Source organism: Lissotriton helveticus, chromosome 12 (genome assembly GCF_964261635.1).
Source record: "Lissotriton helveticus chromosome 12, aLisHel1.1, whole genome shotgun sequence".
Taxonomy (NCBI): Eukaryota; Metazoa; Chordata; class Amphibia; order Caudata; family Salamandridae; genus Lissotriton; species Lissotriton helveticus.
The window spans coordinates 250,325,149-250,347,835 of record NC_136073.1 but is presented as its reverse complement, the minus strand read 5'-3'; the positions used below and the strand labels follow the sequence as shown (position 1 = coordinate 250,347,835).

General features: G+C 48.1%; 1 protein-coding gene across 1 annotated transcript in view; it reads right to left on the bottom strand.

The window, feature by feature from the left end:
- The window catches only part of DRC4 (dynein regulatory complex subunit 4), a 149,777-nt gene that overhangs the window by 53,775 nt on the left and 73,315 nt on the right, over positions 1 to 22,687 (bottom strand). Inside the window, exons 8-9 of the mRNA XM_078668301.1 lie at positions 19,833 to 19,919; positions 6,327 to 6,536 (exon numbers count right to left, since the gene is read on the bottom strand). Of these exons, the coding sequence (XP_078524427.1) occupies positions 6,327 to 6,536; positions 19,833 to 19,919 (297 nt within the window). The remainder of the gene's footprint in view (positions 1 to 6,326; positions 6,537 to 19,832; positions 19,920 to 22,687) is intronic.

Here is a 22,687-nt window from a genome sequence, read left to right as displayed (position 1 = left end):
TAATTTCATGTATCCAACAATACAATCAAAGTTAGAGCCGGTCATAAGAAAGCACACTGTTCGCTGGCATCTGATAAACATTCACTTTAAGAGACATAGATCTCATGAGGTGTCACAATCACATGTTTAGTCTCAACTTCAAACAAGCCTTGGCATAGCCAATAGGTCTCGCCTTTGGGACCTTATAAGTGTTTAGTTAACCAGCACAATATCCCTAGTGCAACAACATCAAGAGTTACATGGCTAAACACTTATATGGTCCCAAAGGTGAGACCTATTGGCTATGCCAAAGCTTGTTTTGAGTGAGTGTCTCATGCAGGTATGCCACTGTGAGGTAGAGATGCTGCAAGTGCTTTAACAGGAGCCATCTTCAAAATGAAACATGGGGCTGGTGGAATACTTCTAGCCCCTACTTCCGTCATCTTGCACTTCTGACACTCCTATTACCCCTGCCCTCCTGTGATACTTTACCTGTCACAGGTGGTGGTAGTGGGCGTGGTGGATGTGGCGGTGGTGGACGTGCAGGTGGGGGATGTGGTGGTGGTGGACGTGGTGGTGGTGGACATGGTGGTGGTGGACATAGTTTTGGTGGACGTGGTTGGTGGATGTGGTGGTGGACATGGTGGTGGTGGACATGGTGGTGGTGGACCTGGTGGTGGTGGACCTGGTGGTGGTTTACGTGGTGGTTGAGGATGTGGTGGTGGTGGAGGACGAAGTGGTGGTGGAAGTGGTGGTGGTGTTGGATGTGGTGGTGGTGGACGTGGTGGTGGTGGATGTGGTGGTGGTGGACATGGTGGTAGTGGACATGGTGGTGGACGTGTTGGTGGTGGACGTGGTGGTGGTGGTGGTGGTGGACGTGGTGGTGGATGTGGTGGTGGTGGACGTTGTGGTGGTGGATGTGGTGGTGGTGGTGGTGGAAGTGGTGGACGTGGTGGTGGACGTGGTGGACATGGTAGTGGTGGACATGGTGGGGGTGGTTGTGGACGTTGTAGACATGGTGGTGGTGGACTTGGTGGTGGTGGACGTGGTAGTGGTGCTGGACGTGAACGTGGTGGTGGGGGACGATGGGGTTGGACGTGGTGCACGTGGTGGTGGACGTGGTGGACATGGTGGCGATGGACATGGTGGTGGTGGTTGTGCGTGGTAGACATGGTGGTGATGGACATGGTGGGGGTGGACATGATGGGGGTGGACATGATGGTGGTGGACATGATGGTGGTGGACATGGTGGTGGTGGACATGGTGGTGGTGGTGGTGGTGGTTGTGGACGTGGTGGACGTGGTGGTGGTGGACGTGGTGGTGGTGGACATGATGGTGGTGGACATGATGGTGGTGGACATGGTGGTGGTGGACATGGTGGTGGTGGACGTGGTGGTTGTGGTGGTGCTGCTGGTGGTGTGGACATGCTGGTGGACGTAGTGGTGGTGGACGTGGTGGTGGTGGATGTGGTGGGGTGGATGTGGTGGTGGTGGATGTGGTGGTGGTGGGCGTGGAGGATGTGGTGGTGGAGGTGGTGGACATGGTGGTGGTGGATGTGGTGGTGGTGGTGTTGGCAGTGGAAGTGGTGGGGGTGGATGTGGTGGTGGTGGGTGTGGTGGTGGAGGACATAGTGGTGTTGTTGGCCATGGATGTGGTGGTGGACGTGTTTGTGGTGGTGGACGTGGTGGTGGTGGTAGTGGGCGTGGTGGATGTGGCCGTGGTGGACGTGCAGGTGGGGGATGTGGTGGTGGTGGACGTGGTGGTGGTGGACATGGTGGTGGTGGACATAGTTTTGGTGGACGTGGTTGGTGGATGTGGTGGTGGACATGGTGGTGGTGGACCTGGTAGTGGTGGACCTGGTGGTGGTTTACGTGGTGGTTGAGGATGTGGTGGTGGTGGTGGTGGTGGAGGATGTGGTGGTGGTGGATGTGGTGGTGGTGGACATGGTGGTAGTGGATATGGTGGTGGACGTGTTGGTGGTGGACATGGTGGTGGTGGTGGATGTGGTGGTGGATGTGGTGGTGGTGGACGTGGTGGTGGTGGACGTGGTGGTGGTGGACGTGGTGGTGGTGGATGTGGTGGTGGTGGATGTGGTGGTGGACGTGGTGATGGTGGACGTGGTGGACATGGTAGTGGTGGACATGGTGGGGGTGGTTTTGGACGTGGTAGACATGGTGGTGGTGGACTTGGTGGTGGTGGACGTGGTAGTGGTTGTGGACGTGGTGGTGGGGGACGATGGGGTTGGACGTGGTGCACGTGGTGGTGGACGTGGTGGACATGGTGGCGATGGACACGGTGGTGGTTGTGGACGTGGTAGACATGGTGGTGATGGACATGGTGGTGGTGGACATGATGGTGGTGGACATGATGGTGGTGGACATGATGGTGGTGGACATGGTGGTCGTGGTGGTGGTGGTCGTGGTGGTTGTGGACGTGGTGGACGTGGTGGACGTGGTGGTGGTGGACATGATGATGGTGGTGGTGGACATGGTGGTGGTGGACGTGGTGGTTGTGGACGTGGTGGTGCTGCTGGTGGTGTGGACATGCTGGTGGACGTAGTGGTGGTGGATGTGGTGGTGGTGGATGTGGTGGGGTGGATGTGGTGGTGGTGGATGTGGTGGTGGTGGGCGTGGTGGAGGTAGTGGTGGAGGTGGTGGACATGGTGGTGGTGGATGTGGTGGTGGTGGTGTTGTTGGTGTTGGCAGTGGAAGTGGTGGGGGTGGACGTGGTGGTGGTGGGTGTGGTGGTGGAGGACATGGTGGTGGAGGACATGGTGGTGGAGGACATGGTGGTGGAGGACATGGTGGTGTTGTTGGCCATGGATGTGGTGGTGGACGTGGTGGTGGTGGACGTGTTTGTGGTGGTGGACGTGGTGGTGGTGGATGTGGTGGTGGTGCTGGTGGTGGACGTGGTGGTGAACGTGCTGGTGGTGGACGTGGTGGACGTTATGGTGGTGGTGGATATGGTGGTGGTGGTAGAGGACATGGTGGTGGTGGACATGGAGGTGGTGGACATGGAGGTGGTGGTGGGGGTGGACATGGTGATGGTGGACATGGTGGTGGTGAACCTGGTGGTGGTGGACCTGGTGGTGGTGGACCTGGTGGTGGTTTACGTGGTGGTTGAAGATGTGGATGGGGTGGTGGAGGACGTAGTGGTGGTGGAAGTGGTGGTGGTGGTGGACGTGGTGGTGGTGGACATGGTGGTGGTGGACATGGTGGTGGACGTGTTGGTGGTGGACGTGGTGGTGGTGATTGACGTGGTGGTGGACGTGGTGGTGGATGTGGTGGTGGATGTGGTGGTGGTGGACGTGGTGGTGGTGGACATGGTGGTGTTGGACGTGGTGGTGGTGGACATGGTGGTGGTGGTGGACATGGTGGTGGTGGCTGTGGACGTGGTAGACATGGTGGTGGACATGGTGGTGGACATGCTGGTGGACATGGTGGTGGTGGTTGTGGACGTGGTGGACATGGTGGTGGACGTGGTTGTGGTGGACATGATGGTGGTGGACATGATGGTGGTGGTGGACATGATGGTGGTGGTGGACATGATGGTGGTGGTGGACATGGTGGTGGTGGACGTGGTGGTGGTGCTGGTGGTGTGGATATGGTGGTGGACGTGGTGGATGTGGTGGTGGTGGATTTGGTGGTGGTGAACGTGGTGGTGGAGGTGGTGGTGGACATGGTGGTGGTGGATGTGGTGGTGGGGGTGTTGTTGGTGTTGGCAGTGGAAGTGGTGGGGTGGACGTGGTGGTGGTGGGTGTGGTGGTGATGGACCTGGTGGTGTTGTTGGCCATGGATGTGGTGGTGGTGGTGGATGTGTTGGTGGTGGTGTCGTGGTGGGGGTGGATGTGGTGGTGGTGCTGGTGGTGGACGTGCTGGTGGTGGACGTTGTGGTGGTGGATGTTGTGGTGGTGGTGGATGTGGTGTTGGTGGTGGTGGACATGGTGGTGGTGGACATGGTGGTGGTGGACATGGTGGTGGGGTGGACGTGGTGGGGGTGGACATGGGGTGGTGCTGGTGGTGGACATGGTGGTGGTGGACGTGGTGGTGGGCGGGGTGGTAGAGGTGGTGGATGTGGTGATGTTAGTGGAAGTGGTTGTGGTGGACATAGTGGTGGTGGACGTGGTGGTGGAGGTGGACGTGGAGGTGGTGGACGTGGAGGTGGTGTACGTGGTGGTGGTGTACGTGAAGGTGTACGTAGTGGACGTGGTGGACGTGGTGATGGTTGTGGACGTGGTTTTGGTGGACACGGTGGTGGTGGACATGGTGGTGGTGGTGGACATGATGGTGGTGTTGGCGGTGGACGTGGTGGTGGTGGACCTGGTGGTGGACGTGGTGGTGGACGTGGTGGTGGTGGACATGGTGGTGATGGACGTGGTGGTGCAAGGAGGAGACAAGTTCCCCTGCAGTCCCTTCCCACTGGTGGCAATCGTTTCAAGGCAGTGATGTCTTACTACAGCTGTAGCCCCAACCGTAGAAAAAACGCCTAGAAGGTTCGGATTAGGTGGCTGGGTTCTAAGCTGGCAAGGGGTGCAATGCTCTTACAGCCTATCGCAGGAACTATTTCTAGTTTGCTTAGGCTCAGGCCGTCTGGGAAAGCTGCATGGACTGATTTAACATGAGGACAAACACAGTCATATTTGCCAAGTGCTTTTCTGAAAGTAGGCAAAAAAAGAAAACGTTAATTGACATGTGAAAAGTCTAACAATAACAAATGCTACCTTAAAAAAATCATGCAAACACTCGATCCAATGAGCACAATCAAAAATTGCCAACTCTTAATGTGCACAAGGGGACTGGATGCTTTACTGGCGGCGTGCGTGCCCAAAAAGTCCCCAGAGTGTCACGCCGCCAGTAAAGCATCCAGTCTCCACGTGCACATCTTCTGTCCCACTGCGTGCACGCTTGGAATCCGCATTGATTCCAAAAGGCCCTCGCCATGGCGAGAGCAGCGCATGCTTGCTGCTAACGCCAGGCGAGACCTAAAAAGGGTCTGAGTAAACAATATTTATGTTTTGCTCCCTGGTATTAATCTATTAAACTGGACTGGTGGTAGGGCTGGAACAGCAGCATACTGCAGGCATATTTCCTTTCCCTGAAGTCAACAAAAAACCGCAGACAGTGGCTCCAGGGCATAGTCGAGTACAGAAATCTTTCCCGACAGGTTAATCAATCAGAGATACTTTGTCGTCAGGTTAGGTACCACCTGGCAGAAGGATGGTATAGCTATCCTAATATATTCAGCATGTCCAGACTTGAGCCACCTCATTGTTGTAGCCGGGCAAAAGAGAGACTGATGATGGATGTAATGGGTTAGGACTTTAAAGATTTTATGATATCAATGGATCACACCAGTGGCATCTGACCCTCCGTGGAAGTTTCTAAATGAAGTTAACATGTTCATTTGATATTTAAGGGTATGATTCTACTGCCAATATTATGCATTATGTGGCTAATAAGTGCCAGCCGTCTGCTTGCAGATAAACTGAATTAAAGGCTTCTCAATGAGTATAGCATACATGAAAAATCTCTCAGACTTCAACCTGAGTAAGATTCATAATACCAAGTTGCATGACTGCGATGTGTAAGCAGTCTTCATGTGGATCTTTTGTGATAACCTCGCATTAAGCTCCTCTATGACAGCAGAATGAATTCAGAATGTCTGTGACAACTGCCTACATACAGTAACTTTGTAGAAGTTGCCTGTATTTGACTATGCACAGATGCTCTGAGGCAGCACCTAACTCAACGGTGGTTTGTGACAGTGGCCTACATGTGGCTGCTCTATGACCGTATCTTGCATGAAACATTTCTTTGCTAGCAGCTTGCATGCAATTGCTCAATGGCATCAACCTGTATGTTGCGCTTCTTCAAAAGCAACTCGTCGCTACTCCTCTTTGTCTGTAGCCTGTGAACGGCTTAAGCTAGCATGTAGCTTTCAAGAAATGGTGCAGATTTTAAATACTGCTGCAACCAGAATGATGATCCTATGTACTCATGCAGTCGGCATGTGGTTTCTGTCCATTGCCGAAGCCTACGTGCATGACCCTTACACTGCTGAAGCCTGCATGTTGCTCCTACATCTTTCTGCAGCCTACACTTCTCTCCTTCATGCTTAAGCCTATTTGTAGCTCTGGTATATTGCTGCATTTTCCATGATGCTCATATGTATGGCTGGAAACTGCATGTGGTTGCACCATTACTGCAAGCTACCTGCATACTCTCTGATGTTGCTGCCTATGTGCTGCTGCTTTTAATCAGCAGCCTGCATGTGCCTGCACCAGGATGGTTTTCCAAATCATTTTCTACACTGAACTGTTCATACATCCCCTAAACCCAGCCCAGTACCTCGAGTTTGCGTGTGACAATGGTGAGCGCGTTGGGGTCCAGGTTCGAGGCGGACAGGACTTCGTTGAGCTGCGCCTCCTTCTTTTCCAGGGTGTCAGATAAAGCCAGAAGCTTGCGCTCCAGGAGAAGGTTTTTGAAACCAGTCTTCTGCTGTACATCCTGGATGGCTTTAGTGAATTTCTTGTAGAGCTCGTCCCTCTCTGCCTGCACCTGTTCACAAAAAAAGGCATTTAAAATCACATCACACAAGCTGATTGATTAATCAGAATCTTCAAGAGCTTAAATACAAGTGACAGGAATTACAAACATTAAATTGATCAATTGAAGATTTAGAGTCCACAAGAAGCAAAGCCTGGCTTAAAATAAATGAAAGCGAGTCCGCCGCTGACTATCCCACAGTGGTACACACTTTAAAAACAAGCATTGGAAATGCAATAGGTCTCGCATTAGGAAAGTTTGAACTATTGGTCTTATAAATGACATTTATTTTATTTATGTGTTCTTTTTTAAATTAACAGCTTTGTCATTTACAATGCCAATAGTTATAACTTTTGCAAATGTGACACCTATAGCATTTGTAATGCAACATGCAAGAGTGACAGAAAAGGAAGAGTGACGGCAAGCGAGAGAGACGGACGATAGAAACAGAGAGGGGAGAAAGTGAAGGAAACGAGAGGAGAGGGAAGACAGAAGAAGGCAGACAGTGAGGGAAGCAGGGAGCGAGATACAATGATGGGAGATTGAATGAGAATAAAATACAGACGGTGCTCAATTTGTTAAAAAAAAAAAAGGAGACACGGCCTGGAGGGAGAGAGAGGGAGGACGAGAGGGAAGGAGAGAGAGGAGAGTGAGAGAGGGAGAGAGAGAGAGGCAGGCACTGAAACGGAAGAGAAGAGAAAAAGAAATGTGCTGGAAGCCGTGAATCAAGGTAAAACAAGCAATGTCCTGAGCAAATGGTGGGGGTCTGAAGCAGTGGAGTGGGAGAGGTGAGGGGGGAGTCACGGGAAGATTAAGGGACAGAAGGCAAGCAGATTTGCAGACCTGATGAGCGAGGAAGGGGTGCAAGGGATGAGTGAGGATGGGGGCACGGCCGGCCGGCCGTGAAAAAGCCTTTGATGCAGCAGGGGGCAATTAGGGGAGAAGAATGGCTGGGCTGAGGCAGAGCGCAAAGCCTTTGATGCAGCAGGGGAGCGGGAAGAGCTGCTGGCGGCACCGAGCTGACGATTTGATGCTGTGCACGCGCATTTTAACTCATTGCGCTTGTGCATTGAGCTAAAAGCGCACATGCACTGCATCAAATCGCCAGTCTAGGTAAACTCTGTTTAAGCCCCTATAGTCTCGCTCCGCTCAATGCGCATGCGCATTGACAGGCGAGACCTAATGAGATATCTGTAAAGATAATCCCTTTCTACAAACAATCATACATTCACAGACATGCTTATGAGCAAAACACAGACCTGTCTTGAGCTGTATGTAAACATCGAAACATGCAAAAACAGAGTTGACACAACAAAGGAAAAAGCATACATTAACTTGCATGCATAATAAATGCTACCATAACACGCATTCACTGGAGATCTATGTGTAAACTCGCTAAACAAAGACATGTGTTCATTCAATAATGAACATCACAGCTGGCTTGCACTCACTCGGGTATACCATCTAAGGACATCCAAACACAGACCACCAGAGAATAAATATGCATTTGTACATTCAAGTGACATGCACAACATAACCTGGTAAACACACACCCAAAGGTAAAATTAAAAAAATCTATTTTAAAGATGTTCTGAGATCAACATAACAGAGGTGTGCACAGTAAAAAAAAACAGAAAACATAAACAAATTCAGAAACTGTTTTTTGAGACATCTGAAAAACATACGTACACAGCAAGATTCTCATAGCTTAGAAATAGTGCACTGACAGATATATAGCAGGCCCCTGAATACTTTTAGCAACATGAAGGAGTACAATGACAGAATAGCAAAGGCAAGCTCACTAAAATATAGCACTCGAATCCATATTGGCCTGGCATGCCTGTAGAAAAGATGGACGCATAAACATCCACTACAGATGTGTGTACATGAAGTCTAGTGGGAATGAGTACATGTAACAGAAAAGTCTAGCTCTGCTAACTATACTTCTGAATGGCACTTCCAGTTAATAGGAGTGAATGTGCAGGGGCTTCAGAAGAGCTTTTCCTGAAGGCAAGGGGGACTGAATTTGGTGCAGATTGCTATAAGTAGTGCCTACTGAGGGCACTAAAATGCCTGCCACATTCAGTGATGTCTGTTACATGTGTAAAGAGAATGCCCAGCTGTGCTCTGTTGTATTTAGCTGTAGGTGAATTGGGAAGCTTCTAACAGAGGTCTTGTGTACCTGAGGGGAATTGTCGAAGTGCATAAACAAAGTAAAGGAACTATGATCCTGAATGCAAAAGGGACAGTCAGTAAGAGTAGGAGCAGAAGCATGGCTGGCCTTTCACCAACTTGTATCCACCTTGAATGAAAAAAAAATTGTAATTCAACTAATCTGTTAGTAGGGGGCCCTGGCAGAACCAGCTCTTGATCAGCCTTTAAACGTGGGCGACTCCTCACTCATTTTAGGCCTGCTCTTTAGGATCTGAGTGGTGGAGCTGCTGCCGGTAACGTCTGTCCGGTAAGCCGCCACCTACGATTAACCTATGATGCCGTCAAAGACAGCAATTTTCGGCCTGGCAACAAAAAGCACTCAACGACCCAGGTGGTGCTGGTACAGCCAGCGACATCAGCCCGCAAGTCATCACTCAGGAGGGCCTCCATGTAGTCTCTCTTGCAATATTGAGATTACCGCTGATAAACCCAAAGTAGGACCTTATACAACAAACGGACAGTGCTCCTCCGTTACAATCATCATTACTTAGTAAGGACACAGGAAAAATGCCCCGGTCGCCATTCTGAGATGGATATCCTCATAAGGTAATGACGCTGCTGGGATTCTACCTCTCTCTGCTGAGCCTTGCAGTTCTTTTTTTTTTAATCTTTTCTATTGAAAATTCGATATAAAAATATAAAACAAAAATAAGCGCAGTGCGGTGCCGTAATCAGTATAACCAGGTAGTCATTAAAGGGTAGTACACTAAAAACAAAGCATAGCATAGGGTTCTCAGTACAATCACATATTCCGTAGTTTCCATTGTATTTCACACTATAATGGCTTCATTGTCAATCAATGATAAGGGGGGGATCACTGAAGAGGGTACGGAGTAAACCCCTACTCGCATTCCACGGGCCCCAGATTCGTGTCCATTTATGCTGGCAGTCCCTACTTTCGTATATATTACCCTCTCTGCTTGCATGTACCAATCCATATCTGACTCCCCGTCAGAGTATCGTAATGGAGCTCCTCCCTTCCATGTTCTGGCTATGTTGTGTTTCACATCCATACAGCCCAGAGAGACCCACTGCTGCTCCGATATCGACAGGTCAGTGGCCTCCCAAATATTTAAAAGACAAAGCCGAGGGGAGACATCAATGGAGACCTTACTTATCCGGCCATAACCGACATAACCTTCTCCCAGTACCTCTGTAATATCGGGCATTCCCACCATTGGTGTATGTAGTTGCTGGTGTGACCTCATCCTCGTGGACAGACCGGGGAGTCCAGTACCCCCATTTTGACCAGTACTGAGCTAATATAGTAGGCTCGGTGGAGCAGTTTAAGTTGAATGAGTTTAAAGCGAGAACGGATTGCCACTTTGCGGTGGGAGCCTTGCAGTTATTGGACATAATTATTCCTACCGAACAAGTTACTTACCTTCGGTAACGCTTTTTCTGGTAGATACAATATCTGCCTGTGGATTCGTCACCTTGTGAATATCCCCCTTGCGTCAGCAACGTTCGGAATTTTTCTTCGTAGCACGCCGGCGTGGACGACGTCATAGGAGCACGGCATCGCGCGCGACTCCGTCTGACGTCACTGACTCCTTATTAGGCCCACGTCGGCATGATGACGTCAGTTCCGCCCTTTTTTACGTGCCTTCGAGGCACACGGACAGACCAACGACAGCAAATATGCATATATACAATGTACACAGTACATACAAACCAAAATAGCACACAGTGCATAGCAAAGGTATCAAAACCCAAAATATATGCAAACAATAAAACCAGGTATAGCAGAGTGGACAACGGGAAGGCGGGTGGGCATGTGAGGAATCCACAGGCAGATATTGTATCTACCAGAAAAAGCGTTACCGAAGGTAAGTAACTTGTTCTTCTGATAGATACATCTGCCGTGTGGATTCCTCACCTTGTGAATAGAGTCCCACAGCAGTCCCCACTCCCGGAGGAGGGTGACCACTCTGCTATACCAGGAAATCTTGGAGAACAGAGCGCGCGAAGTGGCCGTCCCTCCTCACCTCGGAATCCAAGCAGTAATGCTTCGCAAAAGTGTGGAGGGAGGCCCAAGTCGCGGCCCTGCAAATGTTCTCAACAGGTACACCCCTAGACAAAGCAGATGTTGCAGACTTTGCTCTAGTTGAATGAGCTCTAATACCCTCAGGAGGGTCCTTACCCGCCAGTGAGTAGCAAATCTTGATGCACAGGATTATCCACCTGGAAAGTGTGCGCTTGTGCACCGCTCTGCCCTTCTTGCAGCCAGCAAAACCAATAAACAGCTGGTCATCCATCCGGAAGTCTTTAGTTCTGTCCAGATAAAAAGACACCGCCCTCTTAGGGTCCAGACGGTGTAGCCTCTCTTCCTCCTTAGACGGGTGAGGGGGAGGATAGAAGGTAGGGAGGGTAATGGATTGTCCTAGATGGAAGGGAGTTACCACCTTAGGCAGAAAAGCAGCCCTGGTCCTGAGTACCAGTCTTTCAGCATGAATGGTCAGGAATGGGGGTTTGGAACTAAGAGCCTGAAGCTCACTCACCCTCCTTGCCGAGGTGATTGCTACTAAGAAGACCGTCTTGAAAGACAAAAGCCTCATGGGACACTTGTGTAAGGGTTCGAAGGGGGCACCCATCAAATAGGTTAACACAAGATTCAAATCCCAATGAGGAATAACAAAAGGAGTAGGAGGGAATCTATTAGTGAGTCCCTTCAAAAATCTTAAAACCACTGGAGACTTAAAAAGAGAGAGCTGATCCGGCAAACAAAGAAAAGCCGACAAAGCCGAAAGATACCCCTTGACCGTGGCAACAGCAAATCCTTGCTGCGCCAAAGAAAGAGCAAACTGCAAAATGTCAGACAAATGAGCCTTCAAAGGGTCAACATCTCTCTCCCTACACCAAGAGACAAATTTAGACCACCTATACGAATAAATGGACTTAGTGGAGTCACGCCTGGCAGAAAGAATGACATCCACCACATCGTGAGGGAGAGAAAAAGAACTCAAGTTGCCCCGTTCAATCTCCAGGCATGAAGGTGCAATGTCTGGAGGTGGGGTGTAGAACCTGCCCCTCCATCTGAGAGAGGAGGTCTGCCCTGTGAGGGAGACGGAGCGGCGGGTGAGAGGAGAGGTGGAGAAGGTCCGTGTACCACACCCTTCTTGGCCAATCCGGGGCGACCAATATAACTTGGGCCCGGTCCTGGCGAATCTTCCTCAGAACCCGAGGAATCAAGGGTATGGGAGGAAACGCATAAAGGAGTTGATCTTTCCAACTCAACTGAAACGCGTCCCCCAAGGCTCCTTGCATCGGAAACTGGATACTGCAGAATGACAGGCAGTGAGCATTCTCGTGAGTGGCGAACAGGTCCACCCGAGGAGTCCCCCACATCTGAAAGATGTCGTGAACCACCTCCGGGTGAAGCCTCCACTCGTGGTCGGCAGAGAACTGCCGACTGAGACTGTCTGCACGAACGTTCAGAACTCCGGCCAGATGATTTGCCATCAGACAAATCTGATGGTCCTGAACCCAGGACCAGAGGCGCAGAGCCTCTCTGCAGAGACACTGCGACCCCACTCCTCCCTGCTTGTTGATGTACCACATCGCGGTCGTGTTGTCCGTCAGGACTTGAACTGACCGACCGCGAAGGGAAGGGAGGAAGGCCTTGAGCGCCAAACGTATCGCCCGCAATTCTAGAAGGTTGATGTGAAGCAACCTTTCCTCTGGAGACCAAAGACCCTTGACCTCCAGATCCCCCAGATGAGCACCCCACCCAAGAGTGGATGCATCCGTTATCACTGTGGCCACTGATGGAGGCAGTTGAAAAGGTTTTCCTTGAGACAGATTGCCTTCCACGCCCCACCAAGACAGATCCGCTGCAGCTTCTCTGGAGATCCTCACTGACTCCCTGAGATCTCCGTTGTGCTGATACCACTGCCTGCGGAGGCACCACTGGAGTGCCCTCATGTGCCAGCGTGCATGACTGACCAACAGAATGCAAGAAGCCATCAGACCGAGCAGACGAAGGACCTTCAGGACTGGAACAACCGCTCCATTGTAGAATAAAGGAATCATCTCCTGTATGTCGTGAATCCTTTGAGGTGGAGGGAATGCACAACATACAGTAGTGTCCAGTACCGCACCTATGAACAGGTTGCGCTAGGAGGGCACCAGGTGAGACTTGGGTACGTTTATCGAAAAACCCAACCTGTGCAACAACTGAGTTGTCTCCAGCAGATGATGGAGCACCTTCTCCGGCGACTCCGCTTTGATCAGCCAGTCGTCCAGATAGGGGAACACAGGTATCCCCGATCTCCTGAGATGCGCAGCCACCACTGCCATCACCTTGGTGAAAACTCGAGGCGCAGTAGTAAGACCAAACGGAAGGACCGCAAACTGGTAGTGTTGCGATCCCACTGTAAAACGGAGATACTTTCTGTGCGACTTCAGAATGGGGATGTGAAAATACGCATCCTGCAAGTCGATCGACACCATCCAGTCTTCTTCCATCAGCGCTTGAAGAACCTGAGCAAGGGTGAGCATTTTGAACTTCTCCTGTTTGAGATAGAGGTTCAAAATCCTGAGATCCAGGATTGGCCGAAGCCTGCCATCCTTCTTGGGTATCAAGAAATACCGGGAGTAGCACCCTTGACCCCTCTCCTGCTCTGGAACCACCTCTATTGCACCCTTTCGGAACAGAGCCAGGACTTCTTCCTGCAGGAGTAGCAGGTGGTCCTCTGAACAATAACCTTGGCAAGGAGGGTAATTGGGAGGGAACTCCTGAAAAGGAAGTGCATACCCATTTTCCACGAGATTGAGAACCCAAAGATCTGATGTAACCGATTCCCAATCTCGTATAAAATGAGTAAGCCGACCCCCTACTGGCCCCACATGATCCAGAATGGTGGATCTAGGGCTGCTTTGCTGATGCGGGTGGGGGTTGGGAATTATTGGAGGAAGTGGAGGAAGAGGAGACTTGACGCCCACGTCCACGACCCTTCTGTCTACCTCTATAGGACTTATACAGAGGGTTCTGCTGTTGCTGTTGTTGTTGTTGGCCTTGTCTGAAGGGACGAAAAGAGGATCTACCAAAGCCTCTAAACTTTCTAGTTGTCGATCCTCTCATCTGTAGACCCAAAGATCTTGCAGTAGCACGGCTATCTTTAAACCTTTCCAAGGCGACATCCGCCTTTTTACCAAAATGGCCAGTCCCTTCAAAAGGTAAGTCCAGCAACGTAGATTGCACATCCGCAGAGAAATCAGAGGATTTTAACCACGCGGCCCTCCTGGTCGCAATAGAAGAGCCCATAATCCTGGCAACAGAATCAACTGTGTCCATGTCACTCTGAATAACCATGCGCGCAGCAGACTGAGTGTCTGAGACCACCTCATTAAAGTTCTTTCTATCTTCCTCAGGAAGCTTAGGTGATAACTGTTTCACAGAATCCATCAATGCATGGACATACCTTCCTAAAAGGCAAGTAGCATTAGCGGATTTAAGAGCCATGCTCCCTGAAGAGAAAGTCTTCTTAGCAGACTGATCCAACTTTTTTGAGTCTTTGTCTGCTGGTACTTGAGGGAAAGAGCCTGCAGCCCTGTTAGAACATGCCGCCTGCACTACAAGACTTTCAGGAGAGGGGTGCGAAGAGAGAAACTCAGGGTCACCAGGAGCCACCCTGTAGCGTCTTGCAATAGATCTTGAAACCGCAGGAGCAGACAACGGTCTTTTCCAGATCTCTTTTATCGGATCTGATAAGGCATCAGTGAACGGCAATGTAGGTTCAACAATAGAAGAGGGAGAATGCAAAACTTCTGTAAGGATGTTGGGCTTGTACTCAACCGTGGGCAGTTTCAAGTTGAGAAGATCTGCAGCCTTCCTAATAATAACGTGAGAGGGTGCCACGTCCCTAGAAGGAGCATCAGAAGCTGAAGGTAAACCCCATTCAGGAGAGAGCTCCAGACCACTAGCATCACGCAGGTCATCAAAGTCATCATCATGATCAAGAAGCTCACCCTCTTCCACATCTGAATCTTCATCTCCCTTTTCTTCCAGAAGACGCTGAGCCCTTCGTCTCGACCACTCTATTCGAATCGAAGTCGACGGATTCGGTAACGACTCCGACGGAGCCGGATTCGACGTCGAGCGAGGAGTCGGGGCAGCCGAAGGAAGAGACTCACGGACAGGTGTGGAACCTCGATCCAAACTACGAGGTCGATCCGGAGTCGGCGAAGCCGCATGCGGAGTCGAAGACCTCGGTGGTGCCGTACCGAGCCAAGGTGTAAGAGGCGCCGGCATAAAAGGCATAAATGGAGCTGGGGCGTACGACTGAGGAATGCCCAAATTGTATGATAATGGACCCATGGGACCAACAGGTGCTCCAGCGGGGTACATCGCCCTGGAATATACTCCAAACATCGCATTGAGAAAATGCGAGGGGTCCTGACCAGGACCAGGGAAGGGAGGGTACGAACCTACCGGATGCTCCAAAGGAGGTCGTTCCGACACAGGTTCATTCTGACCTTCTTGGTCCACAGGAGTCTCCATCGGAGCCGGAGTTTGAGGAACTACCTCTTCTTCCTCCTCATGTCCCGAAGAATGCAAAGATACCGGATCCGGTTCCGGAGTCGGGGAACCTCCGATGGACTGAGCAGGAGAAGGAGAAACGAAGTCCTTATGGTGTTTGCGAGATTTCTTCTTCGAATCTGAAGATTCCTTCTCCGAATGATGCTTTGAGCTGTGCTTCCTCCTCTTGTGCTTTCTCTTCGAGGAGCTCGAAGCGTGACCCGAAGCCGACTTGGATCCAGATCTTGATCTATCTCTGGATCTCGACCTCGCTCTGGATCTCGACTCCGCTCTGGACCTTGATCCCGCTCTGGACCTTGACGCTGATCTCGACTTCGATCGAGACCGTTGCTTCGACTTCGAGCGTCTCGACGTCGACCTCGAAGATCTCCCAGCATCTCTTCCCTTTACCTTCGCGAGAAGTAGTTTTGCTTCACGCTCTCGAAGCGCCTTTGGGTTCATCTTAAAACAAGATCGACAGTTCTTAACGTCGTGGTCTGAACCCAGACACCACAAACAATCGCTATGTGGGTCGGTGATTGACATCATGCGGGCACAAGACCCACATTGTTTAAATCCTGTCTTCCTCGACGACATCCTCGATGAAGAAATAAGTCGTAAAGGAGAAACAGTAACTTTTAAATAAAAGCCAGATACTAAGTATCGCAGAAGATCCCGAAAACCGTTAGCGTCGAAGACGCGGAAAAAAGGGAACTGACGTCATCACGCCGACGTGGGCCTAATAAGGAGTCGGTGATGTCAGACGGAGTCGCGCGCGATGCCGTGCTCCTATGACGTCGTCCACGCCGGCGTGCTACGAAGAAAAATTCCGAACGTTGCTAACGCAAGGGGGATATTCACAAGGTGAGGAATCCACACGGCAGATGTATCTATCAGAAATTACATGCAACACCTGTCCTCTCTTTTGGCTTGTGGGATCTGGGTCCTTCAACCTCCTCGTATTCCTTGAAATATGGCTATAGGTAAGACCACCCGCCAACTCACCTTCACCTGGGCTACTCAAGCCATCAAGCTGACACCTTCACCCTCTGCCATGCCGGCATCCGAGGTTGTCCATGGATACAATTTAAGGCTCTTTGTATTGTACATAGGGCAGTCCATGGAATTGGACCCAGAGTGCTCCAGAGAAAATGTGTCTGGTATGTGCCTACTCGAGCTCTCCGCTATTCCTCTGCATCCCTGTTCAGTGTCCCTAAAATCAAGAGAGCACGTATGGGTGGCAGATCTTTTACTTTTACGGCCTCTAGACTGGGGAATGCTCTCCCTTTAGAGCTTAGGCAACTTAATACTCTGTCCAGTTTTAGGAAGAGGCTGAAAACCATTTCTTTTCCGAGAGCCTAGATCTTGTCCTGCTTCCCCCCTGTCGCCCTTGCTGTTCGGTCAATCTAAGCGCCAGGATACCCTTTGGGTGACAGTTTAGCGCTATACAAAATTCCCTTACATTGCATTACATTACGTTGGACTCCAACATGGGTGCCCTAAAGGCTATACAAGCATTCATTACATTTGTCAAACTCGCCACTAAAGAAATTAATGCTAAACTCAAGCTGCTGAAAGGTTATCTGACTCACCTGGAACAATGCATGGATACCACAGATCATAAAGTTACTGACCTTAAAATGAGAGTGACAGAAACCATGATATGAAGCACAAAACTCTGGAACACACAGAAGAAATTAACAGACTTGGATGATCATAGTTGCAGAAATAACATTCGCATCTTTGGAGTCCTGGAGTCCATTGACACACTGGATGTTCCCTTGTTCCTTCAGTATTTTCTTCTGAAGCTATTGGGCTTGTCCTTTTCACTCCCATTGGAGTTTTGAATGAGCACACTGCACCACCTCCTGTTCCTCATCAGCTTGTCAGGGCACATGTCCGATCATCTCATGCTTCCTCCATCATCAGCAGGTGAGGTTCTGCTACTTTAAGGTTTTACAGGACTAGCACTGGTCACCGGCTAAGTTACAGAGGGCACATTTGACTCCCATGTGGGATTGCTGGTGATGCTATGGCCCAGACTGTGACATACTATACATTCTATGATCCTGCCTGCACTCGAGAATTTCTGGGATGGGGTCGATCACCTATAAAAAACACTCTTGGCTACACTGCTTCCCTCCAAACTCCACTGGCGATCCAGTTTAACACCTGAGGATTGCCGAATCTTACTTTGCACAAATTGCGCTGGATTGCCTCTATTTTGTCAGTGACCAAACTATGCATACTCCATTGTTGGTCTATGCCCAATGTCCCAACTCAGGAAGACTGGCTAGAGAATGTGGCACTCCCTGTTGCAAATGAACGTCTGATCGATTGGTTGAATGATCAGAAACACATATATTTACTGACATATAGGGGTTCCCTTATTCGTGAGACAGCATAATAGCCCTATTTCCAGACTTCCAACTTTTTCTTGGTTTTAGGCTGACACTGCATCTGCTTTTGATATGTCATACACTCTCTTAGATATGTTAATGAGATGTCTGCAGGCCTAGTTTTGTATTGGAGAAGAGGACTCCATTGACTTGTCATTTAGCCGTACAAAGGGCAACATCGTTCTACACATTTTTGCATATCAGCCTTAGACCTACAGTATAGCATAATGTCAAATATACTCTGGACCCTCATGACTTTATTCCGTTTGGCTCTTCTGTCTCCATTCCCTCTACGATTTCTATCATTAAATGGGCGACATCTACAGACAATGTTAATATGACCTTTTTATTTGTTCTGTTACAGTTACGTGTAAAGGATGGAAGTTGTTTATGCATTGGTTGTCATATAATGATGTACCTGTATACGATCTGTTTAGTGCTTTCCATATGTACACTACATCCATAATTTATTTGAAAATTTAAAAAAAAGATTTAAAGTCGAAATTTGGCTAATCTGATGGAAGTGCACTCTGTGCCGGTAAGAAATGTCAGCTGGTTGATGTGACTACAGTAGATGACTTTGCATGTCTGTGACTAGAGAGTCACAGTCACGGGTTAGTGACATGAGGACCCACCCTGTGTCAGAAAACAGTGTAAATATGTAACTCATTATTTTTCACACTGTAATTTAGGCTGCCACAAAATGTGCAAAAACAATCCGTGTTTTAAGATAAAACAAATGCTTTCAAGTTATATATGTTTAGCTACGCACATATAGACTGCACCTAGTGCAAAGCATTTGTATAAGTCTATTATAACGACATACGCCAGAACTCAGCTGGTAACAGCCTTTAAGTACTTTCCAGAAATAATACATCTTTGTCACAATGAACATCAAATGATTCTTTCAATTAAAGCCTATACTGGCTCCCAAGAAGCCTTTATGTTTGAGGATTTACCAATTGGTGCACAAATTTACATGTATTTTAGGCAGGAGAGAAGGCTTATTTCTTCTTCAGCTTTCTGTCCCTCCTCTTGCATAACAGTACAGGACACCTAATCCTTCCCTACCAGTCTGAGGCAATTTAAGGTTGGCATTAACCGTTCCAGAAACGGTTGTGTTTCTTTTAAAACAAAACATATAGGATACGTTTTCTTAAGATGAAAAAGTATGGGCCCATCATTACCAATAGATTCTGCCCACTTTGACCTCTCCTGTGGGCCAGGCTCTTGAAGACAAATCTGAAGCCACAGTCACCTTGTGAAGTCAATTCAGAGCTAGGATAATGGAATCCCAGGACTGCCCACAACAGGTTTGAATCTCAAATTATATATTTTTGATTTGCATACAATATAGACCGAAATCTAGCTCCCTACCAAAGTGAGAAAGATGAAAGGTTGGTACACAGAACTTAATGGAGATACAGGAGCTAGGTGTACACCACTGCTCTGCAAACATTTTGGTCCATTGTGCTGTAATTTTGTAAATGCTAGAATAAAGTTTGGGCTCATATGTCAGCTCAATTTCGCACTAGTTTAACTACCCAGATTTTTGTACTGTAAGTAGAAACAGATTCTTTTTATAAGGTTCAGCCTTAGATGGACATTGTACTTTATTGTGTGTTATTTTTGTATCTGATGTATGAATTCCCACCCTTCTATCGCCTCCTGGAGTAAACCATAAGTTACTGTTGAGTGCCAGGACTACAGAGTACTTGCCAATTCCGTTGGAGCGAAACAGTATTCCATGCCCTAGGGCACCAGTGGTAAGCAACAGTATTGACAACAGACACTGCTAAATAACCTCTTTCGTACTGTAAAGGCTTTGAAATTCTGTTGAATGTCATTATGGATTTTAATGTTTTTTTCCAGTGAAGAATAATGGTTTGTCCCATAACTGTTGGGATCATTTGCAGTTCTATCAATGTGAGGGTCAACATCTGGGAAATTACTTTGAAAATGAGTATGCTTGTCCAGTGCTTTTTACTTCTAAATTTGTAAAGTGCCTACATGCCCCGAAAACCGTCTTAGGTTTGTCATGTATTTGCTTCCATATGAGTTCTATGTATGTGCCTTTGCAATGTCCTTTGTGCATTTGTTGTGTGCATTTGTGTGTGTGTGAGCACATTCAGCTGTATGCATTTGTTAGGTTTCCTAGCTTCACAGTTTTCTCACCTTGCTAAATCGTTGCTCCAGCACTTCATGTTCCCACTGCAGGTCCTTTAGTTCCTTGTTGGTTAATTTCAAGTGAGCTTTTGTACTCTGAAACAAATCACACAAGAATGAGATAATAAGTGAGACTACTGGGCAGACAGCAAAATTACTCAGTGATGCATTTAAATGCAACAGTATTTGACTCTTTGGGACACACCACCTGCAACAACACTCCGCTCCAGAAAACCCCTAAAAAGCTGTGACAGCATCCAAAGAAGAGTTACTATTTTCTCTTTTTGTCAACTGGTATTTTACGGTTGCTGAATGTTGGAAAAAACATTATTCAAAAGTCATTTCGTTAGGGGTTAACAATCAAAGCTCATAATCAACTTACCATACACTCTAAAACTAGCGAACATTTGGTAACTTAAAAGACAATGCTTTAGATTACCACTCACCATGTGCAAGATTCTAAATGGTGCCTCGCCATGCACAAGAGCCTTTAGGATAGCCTAATATGATAGAAACTCCTCAGATACTTTAAAATCCCAGTGATCTATCAGAGTCTTTATACAGGCACTGGGACATCTCATTGGGTCACATCTCACAAAATTCTTCAAAATGCCTCAAGCTGAACCTGTCCATGAATTGCATCAAAAGCATCATGAGCTCCTTGGTCATCTCATTAACATCTCTCGCTGAATGCCTCGATTTGCAAAAAGATGCCTTTAAAGGATCCATTTGCAACACACATATCCCAGACTGCCTTCATTTGTAACAGTGATCACTTTAATGCCTGCATGCGTAGCAAGATGTCTCAGGGTGCTGCAATGTAAATCAAGATATTTCTGATTCCTCAATGTATATCAAGCTCAATTTGATATCTCAATTTCTTCTAGGGAATCTCAATTTGCACAAAGATCTTTCATACTTCAAAAAAGACATCAGGAGTTCATTAAAGCATGAATGTGAACCACGGGCTCTTTGATAACTTCCTGGATGCTACAACCACTAGGATTGGGTGATCAAGCATCATGAATAAACTAGTGCCTGAAAGTGCAGCAAGAGCTATTTGACATCTCATCATGCCCAATGTATGAGTGACTAAATTTGTACTAATATCCCCATGAGTGTCTTTAGACTCCTAAGGTTCCTCAAAAAATACCAAGTCCTGGCCTGTAGCACACTAGTTGTGCAAAAATGCTTTCAAAGCCAATCCAATCCAAAAATTCTTTATTTCGGTCTATTAGACCATAAAAGATACAATAAAAACATTCAACATTAAAAACATTAAAAAGAACATTCCCTTATGCGAAGAACATTGCATAAAAATTAAATTCCTTAGAAGACTATTCATGAGAGGGAGTGCATTACAGTTCATATCAATGTTCAGTCTTTTAAAAGTTTATTCCTTATCTGCCACATGGCCATTATGTATTTGGCAACTGCAAAGACTATGTAAGGCAGGGTGCTAGTTTTCAGTATTTTATAGGAATTCAAATGGCTCCGTATGCCCAAGTTCCTACATAATGGCACAAGCCAGTATTTCCTTGGTCTATTGTAGGCTGGGCAGAAAAACAGGACATGAATTTCCTCCTCATCATGATTACTGCACCCCGGACAGATTTTATCGTCACTCTTTGTCCATTTGCAGGTAAAGGTTTTAATAGGCAGGGTGCCCAACCTCCATTGGATGAACAGTTTTTGTGCTAAAATGGGGAAAATAGTGTCCAAGAAGCCTTCAAATTGATAAGAATTTTTGGAATTCAAAAAGCGGTCTGTTAAGATGCCGTTATTGGGTGCGGACACCTAAGTAAATAAACTTTTTTCCTTGTGTATTTCCACCAGTCTTTTGCGGGAGACCCTTTAGCAACCTTGTTCGGGAACCTCCCATAACTCCTGTAGTCTCAGACGATACAGTTCTTTCTTAATGAAGACCAACCAGGGAATTTTATCGCGCTTGTTCAAGTTCATTACATGGATGAGGTCTTGCCTGTAATGAGCAAGCTCGCTTGTGGACCAAAGCCTGTGCCAGAATCTTAAAGGCTTTAATTCCAGATCCTCAGCTATAGAGGGGAGACCCACATCTAATCTCAAGGGGAGCAAGGGTGTGCCACGGGGGAGAGCTAGGAGACGTCTGAGGAAATTATTTTCTACACTAAGAAGTTCTTTCCCTGCTTTATGCCCCCATAGCTCACTACCATAAGTAGCGGCCGCTTTGGCTTGAGTTTTATACATTTCTATTGCCGGGCTAATAGGTTTGAAGTAGAAGTGTTTGCAACCTTCAAAATTGCACCAGACAATTGACAAAGCTTTAGCCAGGATCTTACTATTTGGGGGTCCCAAGATAAATTCTCATGTAGGGTTACACCCAAATACTGGAAGGTTTTGACCCTTTTGTGCCCAAGGATTGGTTAGGTCTAGTTTTAGGGGAGGGGTTGAATATCATGAACTTAGTCTTCTCTGTATTGATCTCAAGACCATGTTGTCTACAGAAAAGACCAAATCCATCTAGGATCCGCTGGATCCCCATCGGTGATTTGGAAAGCAGGAGGGTATCATCGGCGAACATGATAGCCGGTACCCTCCTGCCTGCCAGGAAAGGAGCGTCGTTGTCCTTAACATTGTCAAGATGGGATATGACACTGTTAACATAGAGGCAAAACAGGGTTGGCGCCAAAACGCAACCCTGTCTTACCCCTCTAAGGACTTGGAACCTAGATGACGACGCTCCATCCCTCCCACACCTAACCTGTGCAAAATTACTGGTATGGAGCCTAACTATAGCGTGTAGTAGATGGGTAGGAACACCCAGCTCCTTTAGGACTTCCCACAATTTCTTGCGGGGGACCAGGTCAAAGGCTGACCTCAGCTCC